Source organism: Carcharodon carcharias, chromosome 5, assembly GCF_017639515.1.
Source record: "Carcharodon carcharias isolate sCarCar2 chromosome 5, sCarCar2.pri, whole genome shotgun sequence".
Lineage (NCBI taxonomy): Eukaryota > Metazoa > Chordata > Chondrichthyes > Lamniformes > Lamnidae > Carcharodon > Carcharodon carcharias.
In genome coordinates this window covers 121,680,502-121,704,109 of record NC_054471.1, presented here as the reverse complement: position 1 = coordinate 121,704,109, position 23,608 = coordinate 121,680,502, and the positions used below count along the sequence as shown (strand labels likewise).

General features: G+C 44.6%; 1 protein-coding gene across 2 annotated transcripts in view; it reads left to right on the top strand.

Moving 5' to 3' along the window:
- lama2 (laminin, alpha 2) overlaps positions 1-23,608 on the top strand; it is a 588,604-nt gene that overhangs the window by 437,581 nt on the left and 127,415 nt on the right. For both annotated transcript variants that reach the window (XM_041187590.1, XM_041187589.1), the window contains exons 34-36: positions 13,070-13,168; positions 13,615-13,726; positions 16,653-16,815. In XM_041187590.1, the coding sequence (XP_041043524.1) occupies positions 13,070-13,168; positions 13,615-13,726; positions 16,653-16,815 (374 nt within the window). The remainder of the gene's footprint in view (positions 1-13,069; positions 13,169-13,614; positions 13,727-16,652; positions 16,816-23,608) is intronic.

Below are 23,608 nucleotides of genomic sequence, written 5' to 3'. Positions count from 1 at the left end.
AATCCAAAACAAAAACAAAAATACCTGGAAAAACTCAGCAGGTCTGACATCATCTTCAGAGAGGAATACAGTTAACGTTTCGAGTCCGTATGACTCTTCAACAGAACTAAGGAAAAATAGAAAAGAGGTGAAATATAAGCTGGTTTAAGGGGGTGGGGGGGGGGTGGCGGGGTGGGGAGGGGGGGGTGCAGGGGGGGGTGCGGTTGGGGGTGGGGTTGGTGGGACAGGTAGAGCTGGATAGAGGGCCAGTGATAGATGGAGATAACCAAAAGGTGTCATAGACAAAAGGACAAAGAGGTGTTGAGAGTGGTGATATTATCTAAGGGATGTGATAATAGGTGACATTAAGGGTAGAAAGCAGGACAAGCAAGGTATAGATAGCCCTAGTGGGGGTGGGGTGGGGGGAAGGGATCGAAATAAGCTAAAAGATAGAGATAAAACAATGGATGGAAATACATTTAAAAATAATAGAAATAGGTGGGAAAAGAAAAATCTATATAAATTATTGGAAAAAAGAGGGACAAAAGCACATGACCCAGACCCCCCCCTGTTGCTTGCCATTTCAACACTCCACCCTGCTCTCATGACCACATATGCACCCTTGGCCTGCTGCATTGTTCCAGTGAAGCTCAACACAAACTGCAGGTACAGCACCTCATCTTCCGACTAGGCACTTTACAGCCTTCCGGACTGAATATTGAGTTCAACAATTTTAGATCATGAATTATCTCCTCCATCCCCACCCCCTTTCCGATCCTCCTTTTCTCCAATAATTTATATGGGGGGGGGCGGTGGGGGGGTGGGCGCGTGGGAGAGGAAGGTCTAGGTGTGGCTGGGAGAGGAATGTGGTTGGGAGGGGCGGACAAAGGTGTTGGGGGGAGGAAGCAGTTTGGAGGGGGAAGGTGTTCGGGGGGAGGAAGGAGCTCTGAAGGGGAAAGTAGTAATGGTGGAGGAAAGTATCCAAGGGGAGGAGGGGTAAGGGTGGAGAATGGCATAAGGAGAGGGATGACCAGTGAATGTGCAAGGGAGGGGTCTGTGGAGTCAACAACTACCTCCTGGAGACCGAACTAAGGGTGGGCCTGGAAGAAGGGAATTGTGAGTATGAGAGGGAGCAGAGTGATCCGGAACGGTGGGAGGGTGAGGGTGCAATAGAAGGGACAACAAGGCCGGTTGGTGGGGACTCAGAGAGAGACATGGATGCTGGGGGTGAGAAGGAGGAGGTCAGGGAGGCCAATGTGGATGGGGGAGGGATTCTCAGGAAGGTAGGGAGCATGCACATTCACCTCGACATCCTGGAAAGAAAAGGGTTCTGGTTGGTAGGTGACAGTGGAGAAGTGGAAGATGATGTCAGGGGTGTCAACAGTGACGGCGGAAAGGACACGGGTGACTGGGGGAGAGGAAAGTGCAGGGGAGCTGAGCAGAAACGTGATGACTACCATTTTTCTCAAATTGAAAGTGAGCGGGTCATGCTGGACAGGCACAGGTGCTGCATGGGCGTGTTATCAGTGGGTGGGCAGAGATACAGGTCAGCACAGATGGTCAACTGAAAGTGAACCCCAGCAGACAGCATTGAAAATACTCAGGACATTGAGATGAGTGTGATGGAGGAAGGCTCCACGTGCGTGGAAGAGTACTTGCATGAGGCTCCGAAAGGTCCTGCCACACACACACACTTCTCCCTCCAGAATCACTCATGATACGGCTGCGTGCAGCTGAACTGCTAGTGGGGGTGGGGAGGGTGGGGCGATACAGGAGGGCCTGTATATGAAGCTGAAAAGCACCATTACACCTTATTCAGTAAAAGTGAAAAAGTAAGAGTCAAATTATAAAGTGACAAAATGTGTTCACCTGTACAACCACTTGTGATCAGAAATTTTTAACTTTTCTAGGCCTCCCACTTCTTCCAGGTGTTGCCCTGACATCCACAGGACAGTTGGAGACAGCCTGTGCAATGGTTGGCCCTTTTGCCTCTGATGATTTTGGATTGTGCGCTCTGGACATCTGAGGCCTCGGGGGCTCCAGCTTGCTTTGGCTGTCCTCCTGTTGGCCAGCTGCTTCCTCTGCAGTGATAGAGGATGGAGTTGGGGGGTCACAGGCAAAGGGGATTGAGAAGGACAGGACAGCCTCCGAGATTCCAGAGTGGATGACCCAGGGGTGTCCAGCTGCCACTCCTCCCGTTGGCTGCACAAGAGCCCCAGCCTGACTCCTTGAGGGTAAAGAGTGCCTTGAGGAATGTTGTGGTGCCCCGATTCCCGCTTGCGTTGCCACTGCAGGAACTCACCCATGGTGACCGCGATAGAGTGCAGGTGTGCGCACATCTCCAAATTCTGTTGGACCAGGGTCTCCATGGCATCCGTCATCCTCCCCATGGAGACCTCCATGCATGCACATGTGGGTATAACTTCATAAGAGAACAGGCGGACGCACTCCTCCGACTCGCTTGCCATTCTGTTGAGGGCTTCCAACAGCTCAGCGTGATGCTCCCCCACCTTCTGCTGACTATCCACGATGAGTTGGAAGGCTGACTCCAGAAGCTTGTCATCTACTTGGTCCTCACAAATGCCTCTTCCCCAGCTGTCCTTCAAGTGCTGGGGAGCTCAGCTGACCCTGCTCCCACCTGCTGCGGACATGTGTCCGTGCAGTGACCATCAGATTGTGAACCCGAGCCTGCTCTGGATCTAGGTCCCCCCACAGAGGTGTGGTGGAGGGTGTGGGTAAGTGCTGTCACTTGGAGCAGTCCTGGTCTGAAGACATGAAATAGGTATGCGCTCTGGTGCAATTTAAACATGGCGCCCGGAGTGAGGAAGCGCTGAGGCCATGGCTTGGTGGGTAAATCTGAGCCTGCCCACCAGCAATCTGGCGTGTTCCCCGTGAATGCACAATTAATGAGGCGGGATCCGCCAGGAATGGGACGATATAACGCAAAAAACCACCATTGTGGCCAGCAGATAAAACGTCCTTTTTCCCACTCACGAGTGCACTTTGTGCAAATCTGGGACGATTCTGCCCATAGACATTTAAAATTACTCCTCTTTTGCCAAGGGTATTTTACAATTTAAAGGTTTTGTCTTGAACATTTTCTCAGGCATTCCAGTTCTGATCACTTCCATAAGTATTCTGAGCATTTTATGCTCAAGGGTGTGTCCAATATCAAACCGTACAATAGCACAACCCAAGGTGTAACATTAGTATCCGCTTCTCACTTGAAATGCATATTGCAGTGAACTTCTTCAACCTCCTAGACGGTGAGCTGATAAAACATTTGTTGAGACAAGGTCAAATTTGAATCATTAACAATAGTGTGCATTTATAGAGCGCCTTAACATAAGACAAACATCCCACTGCACTTCAAAGAAGTGTAATCAGAAAAAAAAATGGATGTCAAGCCAAAGGAGGAGATATTAAGAGGGATAACCAAATATTTGGTCAAAGACGTAGGTTTCAAGGAGAACCTCTAGTGGAGGAGATGGAGGAAGGAGGCAGATCAGTTTAGGGAAGAAATTTCAGAGTACAGGACCTAAGCAGCTAAAGGTAGCAAAGCTAGTGGTGGAGTGAAGGGAAGAGGAGGTATACAAGACCCCAGAGTCAAGAGGAACAGAGAGACTTGAACAAGGGCTACAGGGCTGGTGGACTTTACAGAGATATAGTGAGGTGGGCCCATGAAGTGTTTTACATAGGATATACATAGGATATCCAACACAGAAACAGGGCATTTGGACCAACCGGTCCATGCTGGATTTAAACACAAGGATGAGGATTTTGAGGAATTGGGTGATGGGAAGCTAATATTGGTTTGTGAGGACAGAGATGTCGGATGATGTAGGGTAGGATATGGACAGCAACGTATTAGATGAATGGAAGACAAAGGAGGATGAAGGATAGGAGACTGGCTATCCAGAGAGCATTGGAATAGTTAAGTCTGAGTTATTTATGCGTGTGATTGTTGTTATAGCCCTCATATTAATGCAAATTGCTTAAAGTATATACCACAATGAATTCCTCATGTTTTCTCACGGGCAGAATTTTACGTCCCACAGTCGGGCGCACGCCCAACCTCATTGGGAGTAAAATAGTGCACGATGACAACAGGCAAGCATCCTGACATCACTGTGCATTCGTGCGATATTTCGGTCGGCGGGCATGCTGCCGACTCTCACATGCACCCGCGACGATGAAGAGGCCCATTAAGGCTATTAATCAATAAATTTAATCCTATTTTTCGCTGCCTGTCCAACTTTACAGTTGGCAGGTGGGCAGATAGGCCAGGAGGCCTTTGCATTTTTGAGGAAACCTCATTAAAACATCATTTTTATTATGTCCCTGTTCATGTGACATGTTTCCCTTGTTTTTAAAATCTTTATTTCTCATTTTAAAATTTTTCAGCTCCCTGAGGCAGCTGTGTACCTTCGGGGAGCTGTCAATGCACGCTGTTCCGCACATGTGCAGACTTTAGCACTCGCGCTCCTCCCAGTCCTACCCCGCCAGTGCTGAAGCTCCCTGCATGTGTATCACGCTGGCTGGCCATTAGCTGGAGCTCGATCACAGCCGGCAGACCATTTTTCAGCCATTCCTGGGCCCACCCGACGAAGGAAAAATCCCACTTCATAATTTAATTCTATGTGTGCTGCTTGCCAGTTTATATTGGGCAGCTGAAAGCTTCACCCAATTAACTTTGAATTATTAGCTGAGCCAAGTGCAAATTGGCATAGGACAAATAAGATTAGAGAGGTGAATGCATGGCTCAAAGACTGGTTCAGGAGAGATGGTTTCTGGTTCATGGGTCATTGGCACCAGTGCTGGGGAAAGTAGGATCTGTACCATTCGGACGGTCTATATCTGAACCGTGCTGGGACACTCTTATGAGCCGTATAACTAGGGAAGTAGAGAGGCTTATAAACTAAATAGTGGGGACAAAGAATCAAATTTGGGAAGATGTGGTGAATCAAAGAGTAAAGACAAGGCAAAAAAGAAAGGTATTATTACAGGAAATGAAAACCAGACTGTGACAGGAAGGGATAGAGAGCACAAATCTAACAGTAAATCAACAGATGAGACTAGATGTTATAAAAAGAATAAAAGGATAAAACTAAAGGCTCTGTATCTGAATACATGAAGCACTTGAAACAAAACAGATGAACTGAGAATGCACATAGACGTAAGTAGGTACAATTTGATAGGCATTACAGATACATGGCCGCAGGATGACACGGATTAGGACCTGAATATTAAAGGATATAGGACATTTAGGAAGGACACGAAGTGAGGGAAAGGTGGAGGGGTGGCTCTATTAGTTAATGATGTTATTAGCACCATAGAGGGGAATGACATAATTTCAGGAAATCAGGATGTGGAAATGATTTGGGTAGAGATGAGAAATGGTAAAGGCAAGAAGTCACTTGTCGGAGTCACCCTAATAGTAACATGGTAGGGTGGAGCATAAAGGAAGAAATAATGGGAGCTTGTCAGAAAGGCACAGTGATAATCATGGGAGATTTTAATCTACAAATAGACTCGAAAAGCCAGATGGACAAAAGTAGCCTAGATGAGGAGTTCATAGAATGTTTCCGGGATACTTTCTTAGATAAGCATGTTCTGGAGCCATCCAGAGAGCAGGCTATACTATATTGAGTATTGTGCAACAAGATGGGATTAATTAATGATCTCATAGTGAAGGCGCCCCAAGGTAGCAGCGACCATAATATAGTTGAATTTTACATTCAGTTTGAGGGAGAGAGGAGTGGATCAGAGACTTTTTTTTAAACTTAAATAAGGCAATTATGAGGGCATGAAAACAGAGCTGGCTAAAGTGACAAATTAGGTTAAGGGTTAAGTCAATAGAGATACAGTGGCAAACACTTAAAGGGATATTTCAGAATACACAGAATAGATACATTCCAACAAGTAAGAAAAAGTGCAAGGAATGGACACAACATCTTTGGTTAACTAGAAAGGTTAAAGATAGTATCAAACTTAAAGAAAAAGCATATAATTGTGCAAAGATAGGTGGCAGGTCAGAATATTGGACAGAATATAAGGAACAGCAAAGGATGACAAAAAGACTAATAAGGCAGGAAAAATTAGAGTATGAGAGAAAGCTAGCCAGAAATATAAAAACAGATAGAGTTTCTATAAATATTTTAAAAAGAAACAAGTTAACAAAGTGAGTCTGGAGAATTGATAATGGAAAACAAGGGTATGGCAGATGAATTGAACAGGGACTTTGCATCACTCTTCATGATAGAGGCTAAAAGTAACATGCCGGAAGCAGCTATAAATCAGGAAGTGGAAGGGAGAGAAGTACTCAGGAAAATTACAATCACCAGAGAAGTGGTACTGAGTAAATTGTTGGAGCTGCAGGCTGACAAGTGCCCGGGTCCTGATAGACTTCATCCCTAGGGTCTTAGAAGAAGTTGCTAGTGGAGTAGTTGATGCATTGGCTTTTATTTTCTGAAACTCCCTAGATTCGGGGAAGGTCCCACTAGATTGGAAGATAGAAAATATAACTCCATTATTCAAAAACGGAGGGAGACAGAAAGGAAACTGCAGACCAGTTACCTTAACATCTTTCATAGGGAAAATGTTAGAACCTATTATTAAAGCTATAGCAGGGCACTTGGATAAGTTCAAAGTAATCAGGCAGAGTCAACATGGTTTTATGAAAGGAAAATCATCTTTAATCAACTTATTGGAGTTCTTTGAGGAAGTAACATGTGCTGTGGATAAAGGGGAACTGGTGAATGTACTATACTTAGATTTCCAGAAAGCATTTGATGAAGTGCCACATCAAAGGTTATTGCAGAAAATAAAAGCTCATGGTATAGGGAGTGATATATTGGCATGGATAGAAGATTGGCTGGCTAACAGGAAACAGAGAGTAGGCATAAATGGGTCGTTTTCAGGTTGGCATTTTGTAACAAGTGGTGTGCCACAGGGATCAGTGCTGGGAGCTCACCTGTTTACAATTTATATAAATGACTTGGATGAAGGGATGGATGGGATCGTTCCAAAATTTGCTGATGACACTAAGATAGGTAGGAAAGTAAGTTGTGAAGAGAACAAAAGGAGGCTACAAAAAGATATAAATAGGTTAAGTGAGTAGGAAAAGTATAGGGCAGGATTTTCCCATCGGCAAGTGGGGGGCGGATCCCGCTCGCCGACGCGGAAAATGACACACGGTGACGTCAGGCGGAACTCTCAACATCACCGCGCCCCATTTAAATTTTCCGGTAGGTGGGAGCACAGCAAAATCAGCTGCGCACTCGCCGAGCTGTCAATGGCCAATTGAGGCAATTGACAGAGTAATTAAACTAATTAATGGACCAGTCAGTCCAACCTTAAGATTACTGGGCAGGCCAGGAGCCCCAGCGGGAATTAGGAAAAGCATGAAACCTCATCCATGGGTGGGATGAGGTTTCATGTAGGTTTTTTAAAATTTGAATAAAGTTTTTGTTAAAATTATGGACCCAACTCATGTGACAGTGTCACATGGAGGCACATGTCAGAGATTTTTTTTCTATTTTTAATTTCTGTCACAGAGCAGCCGATCTCCCTGAGGCAACACTAAGCCTCAGGGAGATGAGTGCGCTCTTTCGTGCGCATGTGTGAAAGAGCGCATTCTCGATTTTGGGAATCCCCCCCCCCCCCCCCCACCTGCACAGGGAGCGCACAGTGGACGTCACACTGGGCGGGCCTTAATTGGTCCACCCACGTAAAATGGCGCTGCGCCCACAATCGGAGAGTTGATTGGAAATGCGCCTGCGCACGCTTACCCTTCAACTTCGTCCCTGATGGGGGGAATGTCCTGTCCATAATGTGGGAGAATGTGAAATTGTCCATTTTAGCAGGAAGAATAAAAGAGAAGCATATTATCTAAATGATGAGAGATTGCAGAGCTCTGAGATGCAGAGGGATCTGGGTGTCTTAGTCGTGAATTGCAAAAGGCTAGTATGCAGGTACACTAAGTAATTAGGAAAGCTAATAGAATGTTATCATTCATTGCGAGGGGAATTGAATACAAAAGTACGGAGGTTATGCTTCAGGTGTACAGAGCACTAGTGAGACCACATCTGGAGTATCGTGTACAGTATTGATCGCCTTATTTAAGGAAGGATGTAAATGCATTGGAAGCAGTTCAGAGAAGGCTTACCAGACTTGTACCTGCAATGGGCTGGTTGTCTTATGAGGAAAAGTTGGACAGACTAGGCTTGTATCCGCTGGAATTTAGAAGAGTAAGAAGCGACTTGATTGAAACATATAAGATCCTGAGGGGTCTTGACAGTGTGGATACGGACAGGATGTTTTCCTCTTGTGGGAGAATCTAGAACTAGGGTCACAATTTAAAAATAAGGGATCGCTCATTTAAAATGAAGTTGAGGTGACATTTTTTCTCTCAGAGGGTCATGAGGCCAACAATCGGTTTTAGCACATAAATAACAAGAAATAGGAGCAGGAGTAGGCCATTCGGCCCATTAAGCCTACCCTGCCATTCAATAAGATCATGGCTGATCTGTCCCAGGCCACAACTCTTCTTTTGTACCAGCTCTTCATAGCCCTCAGCTCCCCGATATTTCAAAAATCTATCTGCCTCCTCTTTAAATACTTCCAGTGATCTTTTACACAGTCAGGAAACCAGTTTGCAATCATCTGCTCTGCCCATCAATGGTGGGCCGGGTTTCCTGCTGTTTAATGTTGGGAACTTAATTTTAATGCTTTTGCATCTCATCATTGTGCCCACATGTGCAATCGTCCCCCCCATGTCAAATTTACCTCCCACGTCAGTGTGACTTCAGAATGGTGTGATTTACACCTGCCTTTAAAAGGCACGCATCTGGCGAGCTGAACTTCGAGGGGAACTCAAGAGGTGATTGCACACAACCTTACGCAATGCTTGTGAGGATCACCCACAGGACATCAAGGAAGAGGCACCACACATTCAGTTGGTGCAGGGGAAGGGAGGATGGTGGGCACAGGTAAGTCACTTCTTCCTAGCTGGCTTTCAGTGCAGTGCCAGGGCAAGGGTTCGATTGCAGGTGGGGCTGGGAGGGGGGAGGCAAGGCAGCACAGACCAAAAAGAAGTACACAAGCACAAGCTGGGGGTGTGGGGTGGAGGTGGACTGGAGGGTGCAGGAAACTGCCCCGCATCGCTCTCGCATTGTCACTGCTGCAAGCCAACTATGGCATCAGCAATGGAGTTCAGCCTGTGCAGCAACGGAGGACCGATGTCCTGGACCAAGGTCTCCATGGTAGCCCCATCCTTCCAGTGTTGAGTTCCGTGTGTCATCATGTTGGCGCTATCACCTCAGACTGAAGCTGGACGGACTCCTTCATCGTCCCTTGCAATCTGAGGAGTGCAGCGGACATCCCTTCCTGGTGTTCCCATGATTATCTTTGCAGCTCCACCAACTGATTGAGGACCGAGTCCAGAGGCTCATCATCTGATTTGTACTCAGCAGATTTCTTGCCTTCAGCAGTCCTCCGAGTGCCGGCAACTTTCGATGTCCCTGCCTCCACCTGCTCTAGAACATATTGTGTACTGTCCTCACTAGATTGTGCTCTCGAGGCTGCTTTAGATCTAGGTCCAACCAAGGTGTGTGTCGCTGCGCTGGTGGAGGATGTGGGTGAGCACAGTGATGGGTCTTCAACGGTGCTGCCCTCAGGGTCCTCATCCGAGATGCTCTCGGTGCTGGGCTCGGGATTGAGGTTGCCTGAGGGCAACGTGTCAGATTTATCCAGCAGAGAAAGTGGAGATTATTAGTGCTTGGCAGCCACGTTACATACAGAACAGTGGACTCAGAGTAGCACTGAACAGAGGGAAGATCGGGTGCAGGATCTTTACATTGATGCTTGCCTCTGACCTCACTGTCGCTGCAGGAACAGTTCACTCCGTCCAGCTTCAACGTGTGACTCTTGAATGGAGTGAGGACCTTGATGTCTGGCACTCCACCCAGGTCTGGGACCTCTCCTGTTGATTGTGTGCGATCTTGTCCTGCATAAAGACAGATGGAGAGAGTGTGAGCAAGGCGTGTGCCAGACCAAATGAGAAGGATGTCAGGCATGCTGTGTGCTAAGTAGAGCCATGGACATGAGGAGGCAGTCTCCAGAGGAGATGAGGCCAGATGGAGGTGTGAGAGAGTAAAAGGTGATGTCCCTTGATTGGCAGGGAGTGAGATGCCACTGAATGTGTGACGGGCTTGTGAGTGGGTGAGTTGAGAGTGATGAGATGGTTGACTTATCCTAGTGGCACGGATGAGATCATTCATCATTTTTCTGCACTGGATGACCTACCTCCTATATGCAGCATTGGCACTGACCACCTCTGCCACCGCATCTCAAGCTGGGGTGGTGAGATTGATGGGCCTCCTGTGGCAAGAGAGGGGGCAGAGGACATCGCAGCAGACCTCCATGGTATCCAAAAGGCATCTCTGGAATGTGTCACTGAACCGGGGGAGGGGTGGAGGGGGTTTTGGGGGGGTGGGGGTGCGCGGCAGGAAGGCTGCACTCTTCTTGGCTTTTGGGGCCATGTCTTTACTGGAGCAGTCCTGAACTGCAAGCATTGAGAACTGTACATGCGATTGCACTTTAAGTATGGCACCCGGAGTGAGGAAGCAGTGAGGTACCAGTGTGGCAGGCAAATCAGAGGCCGCCTGCCAGCGATCCAGTGTGTTTCCCGTGAATGTGTTATCAATGAGATGGGAAGTCTGAAAATCCAACATTACAGCAGGCAGGTAACACCTGCTACTGCGCTTAGTGCAAATCTGGGATGATTCTGCCCTTTGTTTTACCCACAAACTGCCAACTTCAGCTCTTTCCAGACTGCTCAGAATGTGTATCTTAATGTGTGTTGCCAATGACTGCCATGAATCTGGAAAAGAAAGAGGAAATCAGGCAGAGGGAAGAAAAAGCAAGTACACTTGTGCCTCAGCAATCTGATACCCCCTCAGAATTTTGGCCCAGACTCTATATTTTAGCCCTGACATATCTCTTTAGTCATGTCAGAGAAAACATGCCCACACCTGATTCATGACAATTTTTGTACCTACAGAAGTCTGACCTATAGACATGGGCTCTAAATTCTCAAGGCATTCCCTCAACCTCCTGTCATTATTTCAATGGGAAATTGGCAGAGCACCAGAGATACAAAGTAAATGACCATATTTAACTATTTGCATCTTTTTTGGGGGCTTCCATCAATCTGCCGTGAGAGAATCCCCCAGAAATGTCAGGTGCCAGTCCTGCATAGAGACAACTCTGCTTATTGCTATGTAGGTCAACCCTGCATTCAACTTTCAAGCTACTAGAATCTCTCAAGCCACCACTGGTGACATTTGCCACTTTAATCAGAATTTAGTTCACCACCACATCAAACAGGCCACAGAAGTTTTATTTGCCAGGGCACTCATTTTCTTGTTTTTACCCTCCCTAACTCCCTCTTCTTTATGTTGCTTGTCTATGGTTACCTTTGCCTGCTCCTTCTCGCAGGTGCTGGGTGCCTTACTAGGCCCTCTCTATCTTATTTCTCTTATTTTAAACCTCTTGACCCTCTCTATCTTATTTCTCCAGACTGAATGTTTCTGACTTTGTGCCTATGCACTGTGGAGTGCTTGGTAGGTGCTTATGCAGTCAGCTAGCTTTCTCTCTTCCCTGATACCAGCTATATAATCTTAGTAATTCCATGCACAGAGAAAGGGGACATGTGTTAACATGGGGGAATGCAGCAAATTGCTGTTCATACAAAAACATGCCAAACAATGCAGTATTACTATTGGGCAGATATGCTGCATGTTGTCCACTGAGTGATTTTAAGGGCTAAGAACCTGAAAGAAAAACTTGTCTTGTTGTGATGCATTGAGATGACTTTTATAGCAAGTAGATGACCTAGCCATCTACTGCGCTTACTTCTCACTGACTGCCAAATTTCCACATTCCTCTGTTGTAACTTCTTCAGTCACACATCCCAATGTTCTTCAGTGAATGTCCAGTTTTCCCACTCTTTCTGAATACCATTGTGCCAGAAAAGTTAGATTTTACTCAAGCTAACAAGCAGCCTTAGAACAGCTGTGGTACTGTTGCACTTGTGAAATGTACAAGTCACGGGTGTGATTTTGTCTTTGAATGTTAATGTATAACAGACAATATAGATTTAGCCACCTCCTCTCCTGATTTCCATTTGTATTGACTTCTGAGGACAAAATTTATAATTTGGTTGAGTTTCTTTGTTACTTTTCTTGGATTATGCCACTAAGATTTATAAAAAGATTATGCTATTCATAGTCAAAAACAAAAATACCTGGAAAAACTCAGCAGGTCTGACATCATCTGCGGAGAGGAACACAGTTATCGTTTCAAGTCCATATGACTCATCAACAGAACTAAGGAAAAATAGAAAGGTGAAATATAATCTGGTTGGGGGGCGGGGGGTGGGGTGGGGGGTGGATGGGGGGGTAATGGGACAGGTAGAGCTGGATAGGAATGTGATAATAAAGGTACAGATAGCCCTAGTGGGGGTGGTGTGGGGGTAAGGGATTGAAATAGGCTAAATATTATCACATTCCTTAGATAATATCACCAGCTTCAACACCTCTTTGTCCTTTTGTCTATGACATCTTTTGGTTATCTCCACCTATCACTGGCCCTCTATCCAGCTCTACTTGTCCCACCAACCCCCCCCCCAACCCCCCTTAAACCAGCTTATATTTCACCTCTTTTCTATTTTTCCTTAGTTCTGTTGAAGAGTCATACGGACTTAAAATGTTAACTGTGCTCCTCTACGCAGATGCTGTCAGACCTGCTGAGTTTTTCCAGGTATTTTTGTTTTTGTTTTGGATTTCCAGCATCCGCAGTTTTTTGCTTTTATGCTATTCATAGTAGCTGGCATAATGTTTTACATTTGATAACTTTGGTGTGTTGTTCAGTAAATGCAAGTTCAACTGTGCAAAATACAAAATGTTCATTTGTCTTTTATATACTAATTGTGTTTCAAATGAACAAAAATACAAACTCGTGAGTTATATATTTCAGTGCTTACTCTGAATATTTCTTGTAATTAATGAATTTGTTCATATATCTGCAGTACCTAATGTCACCTCAGAGAGCACCAGAGAGACTTCTACAGCTGGCTGATAGTAACCTGGATACCTTAATCACAGAGATGGATGAATTACTGAACAGGGTAAGGGATAGATACAGTAATGCAGGCTTAACAGCAAAATATAGATGAATGCTTAACATTTCTGCTTGGTAATACCTGATTTCAGCACATACAATGAGAGGATTTAGTTTTAGAGGATTTATTTAATATTTTCACCATTTGTGATAAAACTTTTATATAGTAAATAAATGTTTATTGCATTTGTGAACATTTTATTATAAATTATGAAATACTTTTAATAAATAAAAACAAGGATTAAATGTATAGTAATAGTCTAAAAATTACTGTTGTAATAGTTCAAGAGTTTTACAGTGAATTAAAGCACTTTTGCTTCTATTATTATAAATTGTTGAATATGTTTTAAATTTGACAAGTATATGTACAAATTAATTTTAAATAATATTAATTCAAACCCTTTTTTGCTGGCCAAATCATTTTTAACTGAATTATTTTTATATTAAAATTAGACAACAAAAGTTTCAGCAGATGGTGAGCAAACTGATAAGGACACCGAGAAGACTTACAAACGAGCAATGGAGTTAGAAAATTCCATCAGATATACTGTGTTGGCTTCTGAAGGTAGACATCACCACATTTATATTAATATCATGAGGATGCTTTTTCATTGTCAAGCTCTGGACATCACTTGCTGTGATCCTTGACTTTTGATAGTGTTTTAATTTCACATAACATGATAGGTACCTATAGCCTGGACTTTTTATAGAGTCAACTCCGCAGGACTTTAGAGACAGCGGGTGGGACCCGATTCTGGGATTCCCACTCCATTCCTGTTTCTGGCAATTTTTGCTGGCCCCGGGATAACTAAGCAGATAGCCAGCCCACATTCTGCACTCCCTACCTAGTTGGCTCCATTGTGGGGGTAGGCATCTCATCCCATTCCCACAATTGTTGTGGAGTCTGTCCAGCTTCTCAAGGACTCATGGTTCACAGCTTCTCAGAGTAGTCATGGACCATAGTCTTGATCTGAGAACCTTTTGACAGGTATGGCCACTCATAATCCCGTTCCCCTCCATGTTGCGTCATATCCCCCATGCCCTTTCCATGCCCCCTTGGCCCTCCATGCACACCCGTAACCCCATGCCCCCTCATAACCCCCATGCTCCTTCCATGTCCTCATATTCCCCATGTCCCTTCCAAATGCCTTCCATTGCCCCCACACTTCTTCCAAGCACCACCCCACATTCTCCATACCTATTCACCCTCTGTGCACTATGTACATAACCAATGAGTCATATACTAACAGTAAGAAGTGTTTGAAATTTTCATTAATTAAAAAAGCATCCAAAAAGATCTCCTTCGAAAAAATTGCTACTCTTACAACCTTACCAAAGTATCATTCACAGCCATTCATAAGATCAATAACAGAAGTTTTACCTCACTTCACAAACTTCACACCTTTTAAGCTTCTCTAAATAAACATGCAGACATTGAAATGCCACATCAAAGAAAGAATAATTTATTATAAGCTCATAAATATGTAAGTCAATCAAAGCTAATACTCCCGTCAAGCTATCTAAACAGACTTCCTGCTGGGCTGATACCATTATTGAGTCTTGGAAATTAACAAATCATTCAAAACGAAGCCATCTGGCAACTGCATCAAAAAAGGTGGCCAGACATCTGTTTCTACAGATGGCCTCATTATGAATGCTTGGCTGAGCTTCAAGATTCATTAATGGAATCAGTGATGTAATGAGGGAGCATGTGGACATGAAAGCACATGAAGTCATAGGAATTGGGCAATATGATGGGGGTATGGAGGGGTATCAGGTCATGGAGGGCACATGGAAGTAGGTGGGGACATGGGGGGCATGGTGGGAGCATATGGGGATGTTGGGGTGTGGGAATGTGAGGGGTGAGAGCTAGAGGGCTTAATAGTCTTTAATACAACCAGACCAAAGGCCCAGAGAACCGCGGTGGGCCTTCTAATGATCCCTCTTTGGCACTCACCTGCCTCCACAGCCACCTGTGGACTCTTCCAGCGGTGGCAAGCCAGACACTATTCCACCTCTGCCTCCCCAAAATGGAAATATGGCAAATGGGATCCTTTTTATATGTGATGGGTCTGCTGAGTCATTAAGCTTCCAGGCTCAGCCATCCTGGCTCCTCCATGAAAATCTAGCTCTACATGTTGAAAATCTTCAGGCTATGACAATAACATTTCTATTTATTGGAGTCTTCCAAGCCTTATGTACACTTCAGGCTGCTGTTCAGACCTATTTATTTGTGTAAAGTTGATGGGTTGGTAAAATTTTATTTTACATTTATCACCAACATCACTGGTTTTCTCTTTTATGCCAATTGACCATTATGCATTTAATTTTCAGTCTTTTTTTGCCCTACATTTATGTCTCCATGAACATTTTAGAAAAACTAGAGGTTGTGTGTGATAGGATGTTATTTCTACCTCTTTTACACCAGCCAGATCCTGGTGCAAGATCTTGACTCAATTTGAATTATCTTAATGAAGGAATGACAAGTGTAGGCACGAGTATTTGCACTGGTGGCACTTTTCCAGCTGATGTCAGCGCATTTTTTACAGCAAGTAGCACAATTATATAGTTACATTATATAGAAACGCATCCCACATGTGTCAATTAACAATTAGGAGAAAGCAATTTATTCCAATATCAATTGTGTGCATTCTGTGAAGTCTCATTCAGTGCAGCAACATGAGGATTGTTAACATTTTGTATAATTAAGGCTTCAGATTTGAGTTTCACACATCCTTAAGATTAAAAGTAAAATCAGCAAATAGTCATTTCTGTGTTTCTATTATCAAATCAGAGAGTAATCAATAAGTATGAACTCAGCACCACTGTGCTTATAATTAGACATAAACAAAAATATTAAGGCCAAATTTACAAAATGTTGCTATCTGTGGGAATACTGGCTCACTGGAGGTGAATTATCAGGAATGCAGGCTGGTGTGCCCTATAATTTTCTATCCAATAAAATCAATCAGCAAAATATTATGGGAGCCTGTATGCAAATTTCTGCTATGTGCTCTTGGCATGCCAGAGAGATCACAATTTTGTGAAATTATCCCTGTTGTGGCAATTTGTCTCAAACGGTAACTATCTAAGTTAGACGATTATGCGCTCAAACAAATAAGCTAGGGTAACCTAGATAAAGTAGTAGTGCAGATTCTGAGAGGGTACTTAATTGTTGGAGGGGCTGCCTTTCTGATGAGGTGATGATGACATCCAATGTTTTTATTCTGGTGGTACAGATAAATGATAAAGGTGCATGGTACAATTCAAGAAGTACGGGGAATTCTCTTGTATTTTTCTTTCGGCCAATGATTTTATGATGTATGCAAAATTACACTGATATAATCATAACTGCTTTCCAAAATGATTCATTTGGGTGAAATATTTTCACATTTCTGAGAGACATTATAATGAAATCTTATATAAATGAAAATCTTGGACCGTTTGGAATTTTATATTTTGAAATTGGCTCCTTTTGTTTGTTTTTCCAGATTTAAAAGAAAAAACTATAAAATTAAATGAAACACTGAGAATCAAAGATGGGGTTACAGAGAAAAATCTGCAATACATGCAAAAGCATATTGAAAAGATGATTGCAGAGATGCGTGAGAGATCATTTGAAAAACACGAAGAAATGGCTGAAGATGAACTTGAGTACGTGGTTTAAGTCTTTTTATTCTTCACATACTATGGGCAGAATTTTCTGCCTGTTGGGCGGGCGGGCCTGACCCAATCTCCGGCGGGCAGGGAGCCGATCCCCGCCAGAGAAGCGGGCCATGCCGCCATTTTATATGGGCGGGCCAACTAAGGCCCGCTCAGCATGACGTTCGGCAGGAAGCGCTATGTGCTTCCTGTGCAAGCTGGGGGTGATTCCCCAAAAGCGAGTGTGCGTTCTTTCGCGCATGCGCACAAAAGAGCACACCTCTCCCTGAGGTTAAGTGCTGCCTCAGGGAGATCGCTTCCATGTTGAAAAATATTAAAAATAGAAAATAAAATTCCCTAACATGTCCCCCCTCATGTGACAACATGAGATGGGAAATGTTCATAATTTACATAATAACTTTATGAAAATTTTTAAAACCCTGCATAAAACCTCATCCCGCCGGTGGATGAGGTTTTATGTTTCTTCTATTTGCTACCGGGGCTCCTGGCCTGCTCGCCAACCTTAAGGTTGGACAGGCAGGTCCTTTACCTGTTTAAATGATCTTGTTAATGGCCTCAATTGGCCATTGACAGGTCGGTGGGCCCACAGCTGATTTTGCTGTGCCTCTGCCTTCCTGAAAATTTAAATGGGGCGGGATGATGTCAGGGGTTCCACCCGACATCATCCCACGTCATTTTATGCATCGGCAAGCGGGCCCTGCCCCCTGCTCACCGACGGCAAAATTCTGCCCTATATCTCAGTTCAACACTTAGTATTTTCTTCAGTAAGAAATCAAAATATGAATTGTAAAATTAAGATTTCAACCAACAGTACAATAATAATTTATTACATTGATTTAAGTAAAATAGTGATGGCAAATTGCAAATCCTGGAGAGAAAAAGATGAAGTGACTCATTGGGATGAATAAAAGATCAAGCAAAAACAGGTGAACAAAGGGTCGAAAGGGACATCGAAAATATCAAAGCAGCTGATGTAGAATGTAACAACATTTTTTTCAGTACCACAACAGCAAGAGGACAGTCCTGGAAGAGGTGTGAACCATAAAATAAGCAAATGGGCTTATAAATGCAGACAAGCACAAAATACTTAATATTCTGAGTGACTATTCCTCAAAAATATTCAAAGTAGAAGTAGGGAAGAGGGTGGCATACTGGTAATGTCACTGGACTAGTGTTCTAGAAGCACAGGTCCATTCTCTGGGGATATGGGTGCAAATCCCACCATAGCAGCTGGTGCAATTTAAGTTCAGTAAATAAAATTTGGAATATAAAGTTAGTCTCAGTAATGGTGACCATGAAAATATTATTGATTGTTGTAAAAACCCATTTGGCTGACTAAACCCCATTAGGGAAAGAAATCTGCTATCCTTACCTGGTCTGGCCTACATGTGACTCCAGACTAACAGCAGCGTGGTTGACTCTGAACGGCCTAGCAGGTCACTCAAACTGAATGCTACATTCTACTATGTTATGATCACTGTTTCCCAGGAAATCTTTTACTCTGAGATCATTTATTAAACCTGCCTCATTACACATTACCAGCTCCAAAATAGCCTGATCCCTGGTTGGATCCACAGCATATTGTTCGAGGAAACTGTCCTGAATACACTCTATGAATTCATGCTCATGGCTACCTCTGCCAATTTGATTTTCCCAATCTACATGAAGATTAAAGTCACCCATGATTAATATGCTGCCTTTTTTACATGCCCTCATTATTCCCGGATTTATTCTCTGTCCTACAGTATAGCTACTTTTAGGGTGACTATAGACTACTCTCATCAGTGTCTTCTTCCCCTTGTTATTTCTTACCTCCACCCATATGGATTCTACATCTACTGATCCAAAATCCTTTCTTGCTATTGTACTTATTCCATTTCATCCTAACAAAGCTACCCCACCACCTTTTCTTTCCTGCCTGTCCTTTCAAAAAGTCACATACCCCTGTATATTTATTTCCCAGCTTTGATTTCCTTGTGATCATGTCTCCAAAATGGCTATAAGATCATACCCATTAACCTCTAATTGTGCTGTTAAATAATATATTTTGTTCCGAATACTATGTGCATTTGAGTAAAGAGCCATTAATTTTTCTTTTTTACCATTTTTTCCCACTTTGACCCTATTAGTTGCTGTTCTTTTTATGTTTGTACACTCTGTCCCTTCCTGTCACACTCTGGTATCATTACCTAAATAGCTGCCCTGCAATGCTGCCACATCTTTTGCTTTATAAGCCAACGTGTCCCTCTCCAGAACCCTACCTCCTCTGTTTAGTTTAAAGCACTCCCTACAGCCCTAGTTATTCAGTTCTCCAGGGCACTGGTCCCACCATGGTTCAAGTGAAGCCCATCCCACCAGAACAGCTCCTGTGGTGAGTACCTCACTCCTGACTTCCCAAACCCTGCCCACCATCTACAAGGCAGGAGTGTGGTGGAATAATCTAACTTGCCTGGATGAGTGCAGCTCCAATAACACTCAAGAAGCTGCAGAACATCCAGGACAAATCAGCCTGCTTTTCAATGTGGGAAACAAATTCAATGATAATGAATGGTGCTTTCAGTGCTTTGAAGAATTTGTGTGATGATTTGTGACCGTGTTGAACAGTGATATTTTATAAATTCATTCATAGGATGTAGGCATTACTAGCTGGGCCAGCATTTATTGCCCACTCCTAATTGCCCTTGAGAAGGTGGTGGTGAGCTGCCTTCTTGAACTGCTGCAGTACCTGTGGTGTAGGTACACCAAAAGTGCTGTTTAGGAGGGATGGCAATATAGTTTCAAGTCAGGATGGTGAGTGGCTTGGAGGGGAACTTCCAAGTGGTGGTGTTCCCATGTGTCCACTGCCCTTGTCAGTCTAGATGGTAGTGGTCATGAGTTTGGAATGTGCTGCCTGAAGAGCCTTGGTGAGTTCCTGCGGTGCATCTTGTAGATGTTACACAATGCTGCCAATGTGTGTCTGTGGTGGAGGGAGTGAATGTTTGTGGATGGGAAGTCAATCAAGCAGGCTGATTTGTCCTGGATGTTGAGAAGCTTCTTGAGTGTCATTGGGAGCTGCACTCATCCAGGCAAGTGGAGGGTATTCCATCATACTCCTGACTTGTGCCTTGTAGATGGTGGACAGGCTTTGGGGAGTCAGGAGGTGAGTTGCTTTTCACAGGATTCCTAGCCTCTGATCTGCTCTTGTAGCCACAGTGTTTATATAGCTAGTCCAGTTCAGTTTCTGGTCAATGGTAACCCCCAGGAGGTTAATAGTGGGGGATTCAGCGATGGTATTGCCATTGAATGTCAAGGGGTGATGGTTGGATTCTCTCTTGTTGGAGTTGGTCATTGCCTGGCATGAATGTTACTTGCCACTTGTCAGCCCAAGCCTGGATATTGTCCAGGTCTTGTTGTATTTGGACATGGACTGCTTCAGTATTTGAGGAGTCACAAATGGTGCTGAACGTTGTGCAATCATCAATGAACATCCCCACTTCTGACCTTATGTTGGAAGGAAGGTCATTGATGAAGCAGTTGAAGATGGTTGGGCCAAGGACACTACCCTGACGAACTCCTGCAGTGATGTCCTGGGACTGAGATGATTGACCTCCAACAACCACAACCGTTTTCCTTTGTGCTTGGTATGACTTCCAACCAGTGGAGAGTTTTCCCCCGATTCCCATTGATTCCAGTTTTGCAAGGCTCCTCAATTCCACACTCTGTCAAATGCTGCCTTGATGTCAAGGGCAGTCATGCTCACCTCATCTCGGGAGCTCAACTGTTTTGTCCATGTTTGAACCAAGGCTGTAGTGAAGTCAGGAGCTGAGTGTCCCCAAACTGAGCATCAGTGGACAGGTGATTGCTAAGGAAATGCGGCTTGATGGCCCTGTTGATGACCCCTTCAATCACTTTGCTGATGATTGAGAGTTGACTGATGGGGTGGTAATTGGCTGGGTTGGATTTGTCCGGCATTTTGTGTACAGGACATATCTGGGCAATTTTCCACATTGCTGGGTAGAAACCAGTGTTGTAGCTGTACTGGAACAGCTTGGCTAAGGCGCGGCAAGTTCTGGAGCACAAATCTTCAGTACTATTGCCAGAATATTGTCAGGGCCCATAGCCTTTACAGTACCCAGTGCCTTCAGCCATTTCTTGATATCATATGGAGTGAATCGAATTGGCTGAAGACTGGCATCTGTGATGCTGGGGACCTCTGAAGGAGGCTGAGATGGCACTTCCCGCTGAAGGTTTTTGCAAATGCTTCTATTTCATCTTTTGCATGATGGGGAGGCATCAGGGGACGTGATGGCATCATGCTATTGTCACTAGACTAGTAATCCAGAGACCCAGGTAATTCTCCACAGCAGATGGTGGAATTTGACTTCAACAAAAATCTGGAACTAAAAGTCTCATAATGACCATGAAACCATTGTCGATTGTTGTAAAAACCCATCTGGTTCACTAATTTCCTTTAGGGAAGGAATTCTGTTGTCCTTACCTGGTCTGACCTTCATGTGACTCCAGACCCTCAGCAATGTGGTTGACTCTTAAAAGCCCTCTGAAATGGCCTAGCAAGCCACTCAGTTATATCATACTGCTACGAAGTCACAAAAAAGGAATGAAACTGAACAGACCACACTGCATTGACCTAGGCATCGGAACAACAACGGCAATCTCAGCCCTGTCGACCCTGCAAAGTCCTCCTTACTAACATCTGAGGGCTAGTGCCAAGATTGGGAGAGCTGCCACACAGACTAGTGAAGCAACCCTGACATAGTCATCCTCATGGAGTCATATATTACAGATAATGTCCCAGACACCACCATCACCATCCTTGGGTATGTCCTGTCCCACCAGCAGAGATGGTGGCACAGATGTATACCATCTGGAGGGAGTGATAAGCAGGAAGTGATAGACAGAGCTAAGCGATCCCACAACCAACGGATCAGATCTAAGCTCAGCAGTCCTGCCGCATCCAGTCGCAAATGATGGTGGACTATTAAACAACTCACTGGAGGAAGAGGCTCCACAAACATCCACATCCTCAAAGATGGAGGAGCCAGCACATCATTGCAAAAGATAAGGCTGAAGCATTTGCTACAATCTTCAGCCAGAAGTGCTGAGTGGATGATCCATCTCGGATTCCTCTGGAGGTCAGTCATCTCAGCTCCAGGATGTCACTGCAGGAGTTCCTCAGGGTAGTGTCCTCGGCCCAACCATCTTCAGCTGCTTCATCAATGACCTTCCTTCCAACATAAGGTCAGAAGTGGGGATGTTTTTCGATGATTGCACGATGTTCGGCACCATTCACGACTCCTCAGATACTGAAGCAGTCTATGTCCAAATGCAGCAAGACCTGGACAATATCCAGGCTTGGGCTGACAAGTGGCAAGTAACATTTGCAGCACACAAGTGCCAGGCAATGACCATCTCCAACAAGAGAGAATACAACCATCGCCCCTTGATGTTCAATGGCATTACCATCACTGAATCCCCCACTATCAACATCATGGGGGTTACCATTGACCAGGAACTGAACTGGACTAGTCATATAAATACTGTGGCTACAAGAGCAGGTCAGAGGCTAGGAATCGGGTGACAAGTAACTCACCTCCTGAGTCTCCAAAGCCCGTCCACCATCTACAAGGCACAGGTCAGGAGTGTGATGGAATACTCCCCACTTGCCTGGATGAGTGCAGCTCCCACAACACTCAAGAAGCTTGACATCATGCAGGACAAAGCAGCCCGCTTGATAGGTACCACATCCACAAACATTCACTCCCTCCACCACCAACGCACAGTAGCAGCAGTGTGCACTATCTACAGGATGGACAGCAGAAATTCACCAATATTCCTTCGATAGCACCTTCCAAACCTACAAGCACTACTATCTAGAAGGACAAGGGCAGCAGATGGATGGGAATGCCTCCAACTGGAAGTTCCCCTCTAAGTAACTCACCAGCCTGACTTGCAAATATCGCTATTCCTTCACTGTTGCTGGGTCAAAGCCCTGGAACTCGGTCCCTAATAGCACTGTGGGTGTACCTACACCACATCGACCGCAGTGGTTCAAAAAGGCAGCTCACCACCACCTTCGCAAGGTCAACTAGGAATGGACAATAAATGCTGGCCCTGCAGGCGAAGCCCACATCCTGTGAATGAATAATAAAAAAAAGTGCTAGGCTCCTTCATCATTGAGGATGGGCATATTTGTGCATCCTCAAGTGTGTTGTTTAATTGCCCATCATCATTCACGACTGGATGTGGCCGGACTGCAGAGCTTAGATCTGATCCGTTTTTTGTGGAATCAATTAGCTTTGTCTATCACTTGCTACTTATGCTGTTTGGCACACAAGTAGTCCTTTGTTTTAGCTTCACTAGGCTGACACCTCTTTTTTATGTAAGCTTGGTGCTGCTTCTGGTATGCCCTCCTGCACTCTTCATTGAAGCAGGATCAATCCTCTGGCTTGGTGGTAATGGTAGAGTGGGGGATATGCTGGGCCATGAAGTTACAGATTGTGATTGAGTGCAATCCTGCTGCTGCTGGTGGCCCATAGCACCTCACAGTTGCCCCGCTTTGAGTTGTGAAATCTATCCGATTTAGCTTAATGATAATGCTGCACAATGTGATGGAAGGTATCCTCAATGTGATCATTGGTCCTTATGTGTTGGTCACAACATATGGCTGGATGTCATAAGGGAATGTTTCCTTTCCAACATGACCATTACCTTTCACAAGTACTTCATCTCCTGCCTTTAGTGAAGTAGCTCTAAATTTCCTGTATTGCTGTATTGATGACTATAT